Raw genomic sequence first — 11590 nt, forward strand, 5'->3', positions numbered from 1 at the left:
GTTCATATTGATTCACTACATAAATTTTGGCATAAGAAAACAAATATATAGTTCATAAGACCAGAAAAATTGCATTGTATGTATACTTTACACTATGTTTTTACGTTCTTAATCTTACTTAACATAAAATTTTACGGCGATTATATATTTTCTTACTTCTCTTTTTATGTATGAAGTAAGACAAAATTTACGGGCGTAAAAGTATGGTGCATTGATGTTAAAATAGAGAGAGGGGGGTGAAGAGTAACTATTCCTCACCCAGGATGACGAATAGCGCGACCCATATACACAAACACACACACACATTTTGCTTAGGACTCTAATCCACTATTGTTCCTGCAAAAGTCCTTATTGGTTTGATTGTTTGTTGAACGTGGAATGCGTGGAGTGCTATCAGAACAGAGTGAGTGATATGACTTGCTATTGTTGAAACAAAATAGTCCTACCTAATTAGTACCATTTAACTCAATGAGGTGGCCTGGATATTTATATTTGCGGCGGCAAATTAAGTAGCAAGCTAGCTAATTAGTGCATTAAGCAATCATTGCATTATTTAGCTCGCATGGGGTAGCACTCCTCCTCTTTCCAAATCTCCACAGGTGTGAGTGTGTGTGTCCCTCAAAGCAGTCAAGAGAGGTAAGCTAGCTTGCACCAGCTGCTATTAAGTCTCTCCATTTACTGTGATTCCATTTGATTTCCCCAGCTGCTATTAAGTCTCTCCCTCCCACTATCTCTCCAACCTCCAGCCGCCCAAACACCTCTCTCTCCCAACAACTCTCTATCTCTCAAGATCACCGGCCATGATCTTCGCTCCTGCCTTCCTAGATTCATCAAGTTGCTGGAACATGAACCACGACCAGCTGCAGGTATGCATATTTGTGCTTCTAGCTAATTCGTTAACTAATTATTCTCGCAAGATCTTGTTCACACAAGAAGAAAAGAAAGAAAATATGTATCCTGCTGATGGTTACATATATCTTGAAATACTATACTACTCCATGGCAATACAACATCACCTCTCTTAACATCCAATATTTTTTCAGATTTTTTTTAAAACTTTAAAATATGTTTTCACGAAGGTTTTGTTGAATATTGGTTTCCGTATGATATTCTCCCATACATCTTGGCTGATGTATGCGTAATTCCTAATCTCCTTGCAGCTGCAGCAAATCGGCGGTAACACTCATATCACTACTGCTCCTTCAACTGCTGGTCCTGGTGATGGAGGAGGCAACAACAACAATCTGGAAGGATTAATGGCCGGAGGAGGTGGTGGTGATGGTGGTGGCGGCGGCAGGAATAGTAAGCTGATGTCGATGTCTGAGCGGGCGCGGCTGGCGGGGGTGCCGCAGCCAGAGTCGGGGCTCAACTGCCCGCGCTGCGACTCCACCAACACCAAGTTCTGCTACTTCAACAACTACTCGCTCACCCAGCCCCGCCACTTCTGCCGTGCATGCCGCCGCTACTGGACCCGCGGCGGCGCGCTCCACAATGTCCCCGTCGGCGGCAGGTACCGCCGGCATGCCAAGCGCAGCGCCAAGCCCAAGGCGGCGTCGACCGCCTCCGGAGCCGGAGAAGGGACGCCGTCCGTGACATCAATGACGCCTAACACCACCACCTCGTCGCCCGCTCTGCAGTACTCCATGTTCGGCAGCGCGCCCCCGCAAGGCCTGTTAATTGACAGCTTCGACCCGGCGAGCCTTGGCCTAAGCTTCCCCGCTAAGCTGCTCTTCGCCGAAGGCGGCGACTACGCGGTGGAGGGCAACGTGCACCACCAGCAGCAGGGGAACGAGAACGACATGGCGCAGATGCAGAGCTTCCCGCACGCCATGGATCACCAGACGGCCGGGCAGCTTGCTGTGGCAATGCCCACCACAATGGCGGCGACGCAGGGCATGTTCCACCTAGGGCTACAGAGCGGCGGCATGGAGCAGTGGGGCGCGGCGCTGATGCAGAGCTTCCCTTTCCTGCAAGCCATGGATCACCAGATGGTCGGGCCGCCAGCTGCGGCAATGCCCACCACAATGGCGGCGATGCAGGACATGTTCCAACAAGTGCTACAGAGTGGCGCCAGTGGCGACAACGGAGGAGACCACCACTTCCACCAGCAGCAGCAGCAGGATTACACAAGCAGCAGGGCCATCTACGGAGACGTCGTCAATGGCAATGGCGGCGGTGGCTACAATTTCTATTCCACAACCAGTAATGCACCTGGTAATTAGGCCGGGTCATCATCCTTTTCAAGAAAAGCACCTGGTAATTAATTAGCTAGTTAGATCTGCCTAGCTTTGTTCTCGCGACCCTAGATTAAATCAATGGTGAAATGGGGCCAGGTATATATGTATAAAATCTTCATCTACAAGACTACAAAAATATGTGTTACCACTACCGGAACAGGGCTCTAAGCCGACAGCCAAATGTATGCCGACGGCCACCGTCGGCCTAATCTGAGCTATGCCGACAGCTAGGTCCTGGCCGTCGGCGTACAATGGCCGTCGGGCTATCCCCGTCTACGCCGACAGCAGCCAAGAATGTTAACCTGTTTGTTTCTTAAGTATTGGTGTTGCACGATCACTTTGACCTTAATTTGTAGTACTGTTTACTTGTTCAATTACTGTCTCTGTCCCAAAGTCACTTTAGTACGCCTCTTCCCCTCCCTTTTGCCAGATCCAGTGCTCAAAGTCAAGCATGGTAAACTTTGACGAAGTTTATAAACAAAAGTATTGTTTTTTTTGCGAATACGCAAAGCTTGCCTATCTTTCATTGATAGAAGGAGAAGAATGAGTACAAAAGGGCGTACAACACATGACACGGACGCAGGTAGGCGTGAACATGGTGTCCGGAGTAGAGAGAAGGGGGTGCTCAGCCCGAACGGAGGATACATCACAGCTCGACCTACCAAACCCAAACCAAGCGGCAATGCCAAACCAACACAAGAACTCCAACATCGGTCGAGGCAGAATCGGGGACACTGCAAGCTTGCAAGATAGTGCCTTCAAGAAGGATCGGAAGACGAGGCTGGGACACCGTCACTATCCGGTCTGAGGGATCGGACCTGGGGTTTCCCCTGAGCTCGAAGAGGGGCGCAGCTGAAGGACTTGGCAGCGCCTCCAAGAAGGAAGCGACACCCACGGGGTGCCGCCACTGCCAGCACCGGCAAGCCGAACAGGGATCTCTCCCTGGCCTGAAGCTAAGCAATCCCATAGACGTAGAGTTTGGAATCGAAGATGAGGAAGCCAAAGTTGATCGGAACCACCATGTCGGGAGGGGGTTGGAGGGGCTGCACTTGCTGTCGGAGGGTGGCACTGCCATCGAACCCACGAGCACTGGATCTGGAAAAAGGTGGAGGCTTTGAGGCGAACAGGGTGCGGCTGGCGACGAAGCGAAACCCCGCAGGTGGATATGGGCGGCGCGTCCAGCAGCGCCGGCGAACTAGGACTAGAAGGACGCAGATCCGAGCTGCCGTGGCCTTAACCGTCATGACATCGACGAGGCGAGTGAGATGGAGGGGACGCAGTACACGGTCGCCGAGGCCGGAGCTGCCCGACAGAGGACGCCAGCAGCAGGGGACATCGGAGAGACGCGGGCCCGAGGCCACCGGGATCGGAGCAGCACCAGCAATGATCCACCGCGAGGAGCCCCGTGTCAGCCACACCACAGAAGCATCTCCGTCTCCGCACGAGAGCTATCACCGTGGCTCGGGGGCGAGGGAGGGCCGCCGGAGATGAGGGGGCCGCCTGCACGGAAGGCATGCACTAGTAGAAAAGGGGGCAAAGGTCCAGGCCGGGTCAGCCCATTAGTCCCGGTTCAATTAGTCCCGTTCAGTCTAGAACCGGGACCAATGGGGGCATTGGACCCGGTTCGTGAGCCCAAGGGGCCGGTCGGGCCACGTGGGCCATTGGTCTCGGTTCGTCTGGACCTTTTGGTCCCGGTTGGTGGGACGAACCGGGACCAATGGGCCTGGCTCCTGGCCCACCACCATTGGTCCCGGTTGGTGGCCTGAACCGGGACCAAAGGCTCCCCTTTAGTCCCGGTTCATGCCATGAACCGGGACCAATGAGGTGCCTATATATACCCTCGCCCGCAAGCAGAGCACTCCAGTGCTCTGTTTTTCTCTGGCCGGCGAGGGGAGGGGTTTGTGGTGCTCTAGCTCACCTCCTATGCACATGAGGTGTTCGATGAAATGCCCGAGCCACACTAGTTAAGCTTTCTCCTCTCGAAGCTCGACCTCAAAGCTCCATTTTCCTCGAGATTTGTCTAGATTTAGCGGTCCGTCACGCCCCACCCCCGTCTTCACCGCCGTCGATCAACCGCGCCGATCTCATCACCGACACCACCGTGGTGAGCCTCTTGTTCTTATCTTCTTTCTGAAAGGAAAAATATTCTTACTTGTATGTTTAGATAGATACTTGTATCATTTTCTTACTTTTATTATTGCATCTTATATAGTGCGATGGTTTTGGTATCCGCCCCCGTCGGCCCTCGTCCTGTCTATGATTCGGATGTGGTATATATATATTATCTTTATAACTATTGGTTCATTTATTGTTTATGAAAATTATGCGGACCAACGTGACATAGATTTTATTTATCTAGGATGTATGTGAACCAGAAATTCCAACCGACCCTATTGTCGAGAGGTTAAATTTAGTTGAAGAAGAAAACAATTTCTTAAAGGAAAAAATAAAAAAAATTGAGGAGGAGAAGATGATATTGGAGTTGCATGTTGCGGATGTCGTCGATGATCACAAGATCAAGATGGATGCAATGCGCTTGAAGATTAGAAAGATTAGAAAATATGCCATTCATACCGAGGCTTGGTATCATTATGCCGTTGGATCAATTGTTACCTTGGTTGCGATTATGATCGCCTTTGTTTTCACATTAAAATGTTTTACATAGTTTCAATGTATGGTTTAATTAATTAGATGCTCTGGAGAGCTATATGTTGTTAGATGAGAACTATGTATTGTTGGAAAAATGCCCTAGAGGCAATAATAAATTAGTTATTATTATATTTCCTTGTTCATGATAATCGTTTATTATCCATGCTAGAATTGTATTGATAGGAAACTCAGATACATGTGTGGATACATAGACAACACCATGTCCCTAGTAAGCCTCTAGTTGACTAGCTCGTTGATCAATAGATGGTTACGGTTTCCTGACCATGGACATTGGATGTCATTGATAATGGGATCACATCATTAGGAGAATGATGTGATGGACGAAGACCCAATCCTAAGCCTAGCACAAGATCATGTAGTTCGTATGCTAAAGCTTTTCTAATGTCAAGTATCATTTCCTTAGACCATGAGATTGTGCAACTCCCGGATACCGTAGGAGTGCTCTGGGTGTGCCAAATGTCACAACGTAACTGGGTGGCTATAAAGGTACACTAAAGGTATCTCCGAAAGTGTCTGTTGGGTTGGCACGAATCGAGACTGGGATTTGTCACTCTGTGTAAACGGAGAGGTATCTCTGGGCCCACTCGGTAGGACATCATCATAATGTGCACAATGTGATCAAGGAGTTGATCGCGGGATGATGTGTTACGAAACGAGTAAAGAGACTTGCCGGTAACGAGATTGAACAAGGTATCGGGATACCGACGATCGAATCTCGGGCAAGTATCGTACCGCTAGACAAAGGGAATTGTATACGGGATTGATTAAGTCCTTGACATCATGGTTCATCCGATGAGATCATCGTGGAACATGTGGGAGCCAACATGGGTATCCCTTGCCCCTATATATAGTGGGGGGAGGGAGGGCAACAATACCTAAGCCCTGGCGCCTCCCTCTCCCTCCCATGACACATCTCCCACCTCTCGTAGCGCTTGGCGAAGCCCTGTTGGAATCCCGCTACTTCCACCACCACGCCGTCGTGCTGCTGGATCTCCATCAACCTCTCCTCCCCCCTTGCTGGATCAAGAAGGAGGATACGTCGCTGCTCCGTACGTGTGTTGAACGCGGAGGTGCCGTCCGTTCGGCGCTAGGATCATCGGTGATTTGGATCACGACGAGTACGACTCCATCAAACCCTTCTCTTGAACGCTTCCACGCGCGATCTACAAGGGTATGTAGATCCACTCCTCCCTCGTTGCTAGATGACTCCATAGATAGATCTTGGTGACACGTAGGAAAATTTTGAATTTCTGCTACGTTCCCCAACAGTGGCATCATGAGCTAGGTCTATTGCGTAGATTCTATGCACGAGTAGAACACAAAGTAGTTGTGGGCGTTGATTTTGTTCAATATGCTTACCGTTACTAGTCCAATCTTGATTCGGCGGCATTGTGGGATGAAGCGGCCCGGACTGACCTTACACGTACTCCTACGTGAGACTGGTTCCACCGACTGACATGCACTAGTTGCATAAGGTGGCTAGCGGGTGTCTGTCTCTCCCACTTTAGTCGGATCGGATTCGATGAAAAGGGTCCTTATGAAGGGTAAATAGAAATTGGCATATCACGTTGTGGTCTTTGCGTAGGTAAGAAACGTTCTTGCTAGAAACCCATAGCAGCCACGTAAAACATGCAAACAACAATTAGAGGACGTCTAACTTGTTTTTGCAGGGTATATGCTATGTGATGTGATATGGCCAAAAGGATGTGATGAATGATATATGTGAGGTATGAGATTGATCATGTTCTTGTAATAGGAGTCACGACTTGCATGTCGATGAGTATGACAACCGGCAGGAGCCATAGGAGTTTGTCTTAATTTATTTATGACCTGCGTGTCAACATAAACGTCATGTAATTACTTTACTTTATTGCTAACCGTTAGCTGTAGTAGTAGAAGTAATAGTTGACGAGACAACTTCATGAAGACACGATGATGGAGATCATGATGATGGAGATCATGGTGTCATGCCGGTGACGATGATGATCATGGAGCCCCGAAGATGGAGATCAAGAGGAGCAAAGTGATGATGGCCATATCATGCCACTATTTGATTGCATGTGATGTTTATCATGTTTATGCATCTTGTTTACTTAGAACGACGATAGTAAATAAGATGATCCCTCATTAAAATTTCAAGAAAGTGTTCCCCCTAACTGTGCACCGTTGCGAAAGTTTGTCGTTTTGAAGCACCACATGATGATCGGGTGTGATAGATTCTTACGTTCGAATACAACGGGTGTTGATGAGCCTAGCATGTACAGACATGGCCTCAGAACACATGCGAAACACTTAGGTTAACTTGACGAGCCTAGCATGTACAGACATGGCCTCGGAACACAAGAGACCGAAAGGTCGAGCATGAGTCGTATGGTAGATACGATCAACATGAAGATGTTCACCGATGTTGACTAGTCCGTCTCACGTGATGATCGGACACGGCCTAGTTGACTCGGATCATGTAATCACTTAGATGACTAGAGGGATGTCTATCTGAGTGGGAGTTCATAAGATGAACTTAATTATCATGAACGTAGTCAAAAGATCTTCGCAAATTATGTCATAGCTCGCGCTTTAGTTCTACTGTTTAGATATGTTCCTAGAGAAAATTTAGTTGAAAGTTGGTAGTAGCAATTATGCGGACTAGGTCCGTAAACTGAGGATTGTCCTCATTGCTTCATAGAAGGCTTATGTCCTTAATGCACCGCTCAGTGTGCTGAACCTCGAACGTTGTCTATGGATGTTGCGAACATCTGACATACACATTTTGATAACTACGTGATAGTTCAGTTAAACGGCTTAGAGTTGAGGCACCGAAGACGTTTTGAAACGTCGCGAAATATATGAGATGTTTCGAGGGCTGAAATTGGGTTTCAGGCTCGTGCCCACGTCATCTCCGATGATTTTTCTTAGCCTGCAAACTAAGGGAGAAAAGCTCAATTGTTGAGCTTGTGCTCAGATTGTTTGAGTACAACAATCGCTTGAATCGAGTGGGAGTTGATCTTCCAGATGAAATAGTGATGGTTCTCCGAAGTCATTACCACCAAGCTGCTTGACACCACAAAAGTAGAAATCAAGAAGGAGCATCAATTGTTGATGGTTGGTGAAACCACTAGTTTCAAGAAGGGCAAGGGCAAGAAGGGAAACTTCATGAAACGGCAAATCAGTTGCTGCTCTAGTGAAGAAACCCAAGGTTGAGCCCAAACCCGAGACTAAGTGCTTCTGTAATAAGGGGAACAGCCACTCGAGAAGAATTACCCTAGATACTTGGTAGATGAGAAGGCTGGCAAGGTCGATAGAAGTATATTGGATATACATTGTGTTAATGTGTACTTTACTAGTACTCCTAGTAGCACCAGGGTATTAGATACCGGTTCGGTTGCTAAGTGTTAGTAACTCAAAATAAAAGCTACGGAATAAACGGAGACTAGCTAAAGGTGAGCTGACGATATGTGTTGGAAGTATTTCCAAGGTTGATCAAATATCGTACGCTCCCTCTACCATCGAGATTGGTATTAAAACCTAAATAATTGTTATTTGGTGTTTGTGTTGAGCATAGACATGATTGGATTACGTCTATCGCAATACGGTTATTCATTTAAGGAGAATAATGGTTACTCTGTTTATTTGAATAATACCTTCAATGGTCTTACACCTAAAATGAATGGTTTATTGAATCTCGATCGTAGTGATACACATGTTCATGCCAAAAGGTATAAGATAGTAATGATAGTACCACCTACTTGTGGCACTGCCACTTAAGTCATATCAGTATAAAACGCATGAAGAAGCTCCATGTTGATGGATCTTTGGACTCACTCGTTTTTGAAAAGTTTGAGACATGCGAACCATGTCTATTGGTATATATGCATGAAGAAACTCCATGCAAAGGGACCGTTTGGACTCACTTGATTTTGAATCACTTGAGACATGCAAATCATACCACATGGGCAAGATGACTGAAAGCCTCATTTTCAGTAAAATGGAACAAGAAAGCAACTTGTTGGAAGTAATACATTTTGATGTGTGCAGTCCAATGAGTGTTGAGGCATGTAGTGGATATCGTTATGTTCTTACTTCACAGATGATTTGAGTAGATGTTGAGTATATTTACTTGATGAATCATGAGTCTGAATTATTGAAAGGTTCAAGTAATTTCAGGGTGAAGTTGAAAGATCGTCGTGACAAGAGGATAAAATGTCTATGATATGATCGTAGAGATGAATATCTGAACTACGAGTTTGGCACAGAATTAAGACATTGTGGAAATTGTTTCACAACCAATACAGCCAAGAACACCATGGTGTGATGGTGTGTCCGTACATCATAACTGCACCCTATTGGATATGATGCGTACCATGATGTCTCTTATCGAATTACCATGATAGTTTATGGGTTAGGCATTAAAGACAACCACATTCACTTTAAATAGGGCACCACGTAATTCCGATGAGATGACACCATATGAACTATGGTTTAGAGAAACCTAAGCTGTCATTTCTTAAAAGTTTGGGGCTGCGACGCTTATGTGAAAAAGTTTCAGGCTGATAAGCTCGAACCCAAAGCGGATAAATGCATCTTCATAGGACACCCAAAACAGTTGGGTATACCTCCTGTCTCAGATCCGAAAGCAATAAGGGATTGTTTCTGGAATCGGGTCCTTTCTCGAGGAAAAGTTTCTCTCGAAAGAATTGAGTGGGAGGATGGTGGAGACTTGATGAGGTTATTGAACCGTCTCTTCAACTAGTGTGTGGCAGGGCACATGAGTTGTTCCTGTGGCACCTACACCAATTGAAGTGGAAGCTTATGATAGTGATCATGAAACTTCAGATCAAGTCACTACCAAACCTCGTGGGATGACAAGGATGCGTACTACTTCAGAATGGTACGTAATCCTGTCTTGGAAGTCATGTTGCTAGACAACAATGAACCTACGAGCTATGGAGAAGCGGTGGTGGGCCTGGATTCCAAAATGGCTCGAGGCCATATAATCCGAGAGAGGATCCATGTATGAAAACAAAGTGTAGACTTTGGAAGAACCACTTGATGGTCGTAAGGCTGTTAGGTACATATGAATTTTAAAAGGAAGACGGACAATGATGGTAAGTATCACCATTAAGAAAGCTCGACTTGTCGTTAAGATGTTTTCCGACAAGTTCAAGGAGTTGACTACGATGAGACTTTCTCACTCGTAGCGATGCTAAGAGTCTGTTGGAATTATATTAGCGATTACTGCATTATTTATGAAATCTTGCAGATAGGATGTCAAAACATTGTTTCCTTGACGATTTTCTTGAGGAAAGGTTGTATGTGATACAACCGGAAGGTTTTGTCAATCCTGAAAGATGCTAATAAGTATGCAAAGCTCCAGCAATCCTTCTAAGGACTGGAGTAAGCATCTCGGAGTTGGAATGTACGCTTTGATGAGATGATCAAAGATTTTGGGTTTATACAAAGTTTATGAGAAACTTGTATTTCCAAAGAAGTGAATGGGAGCACTATAGAATTTCTGATGAGTATATGTTGTTGACATATTGTGGATCAGAAATGACGTAGAATTTCTGGAAAGCATATAGGGTTATTTGAAAAGTGTTTTTCAATGAAAGCCTGGATTAAGCTACTTGAACATTGAGCATCAAGATCTATAAGGATAGATCAAAACGCTTAATGGTACTTTCAAATGAGCACATACCTTGACATGATCTTGAAGGTGTTCAAGATGGATCAGTCAAAGAAGGAGTTCTTGCCTGAGTTGTAAGGTATGAAGTTAAGACTTAAAGCTCGACCACGGCAGAAGAAAGAGGAAGGACGAAGGTCGTCCCCTATGCTTTTTTCATAGGCTCTCTACAGTATGCTATGCTGTGTGCCGCACCTGAAGTGTGCCTTGCCATGAGTCAGTCAAGGGGTACAAGAGTGATCCAAGAATGGATCACAGGACAGCAGTCAAAGTTATCCTTAGTAACTGGTGGACTAAGGAATTTTCTCGATTATGGAGGTGGTAAAAGAGTTCGTCGTAAAGGGTTACGCCGATGCAAACTTTGACACTAATCCAGATTATTCTGAGTAGTAAACTGGATTCGTATAGTAGAACAGTTATTTGGAATAGCTCCAAATGTAGCGTAGTAGTTGCATCTACAAGATGACATAAGAAATTTGCGGAGTACATACGGATCTGAAAGATTCAGACCCGTTGACTATAACATCTCTCACAAGCATAACATGATCAAACCCAGAACTCATCGAGTGTTAATCACATGGTAATGTGAACTAGATTATTGACTCTAGTAAACTCTTTGGGTGTTAGTCACATGGGGATGTGACCTTGAGTGTTAATCACATATCGATGTGAACTGGATTATTGACTCTAGTGCAAGTGGGAGACTGTTGGAAAAATGCCCTAGAGGCAATAATAAATTAGTTATTATTATATTTCCCTGTTCATGATAATCGTTTATTATCCATGCTAGAATTGTATTGATAGGAAACTCAGATACATGTGTGGATACATAGACAACACCATGTCCCTAGTAAGTCTCTAGTTGACTAGCTCGTTGATCAATAGATGGTTACGGTTTCCTGACCATGGACATTGTATGTCATTGATAATGGGATCACATCATTAGGAGAATGATGTGATGGACGAAGACCCAATCCTAAGCCTAGCACAAGATCATGTAGTTCGT

At 45.7% G+C, this 11590-nt stretch overlaps 1 protein-coding gene across 2 annotated transcripts; it reads left to right on the top strand.

Moving 5' to 3' along the window:
* Positions 1 to 800: 800 nt before the first annotated feature.
* Positions 801 to 2222, top strand: LOC125549608 (uncharacterized). Of its 2 annotated transcripts, none has more exons than XM_087545733.1 (3): positions 801 to 866; positions 1161 to 1933; positions 2075 to 2222. In XM_087545733.1, exons 1-3 carry the CDS (start codon positions 801 to 803, stop codon positions 2220 to 2222), a joined length of 987 nt encoding a protein of 328 aa, XP_087401859.1. The 2 variants fall into 2 exon arrangements, with proteins under 2 accessions (XP_087401859.1, XP_087401858.1); XM_087545732.1 differs by having other exon boundaries at positions 1161 to 1791; positions 1918 to 2222.
* Positions 2223 to 11590: the final 9368 nt, after the last annotated feature.

The sequence above is a fragment of the Triticum urartu genome, chromosome 3A (assembly GCF_056163025.1).
Source record: "Triticum urartu cultivar PI428250 chromosome 3A, HENAU_Tu73, whole genome shotgun sequence".
Taxonomy (NCBI): Eukaryota; Viridiplantae; Streptophyta; class Magnoliopsida; order Poales; family Poaceae; genus Triticum; species Triticum urartu.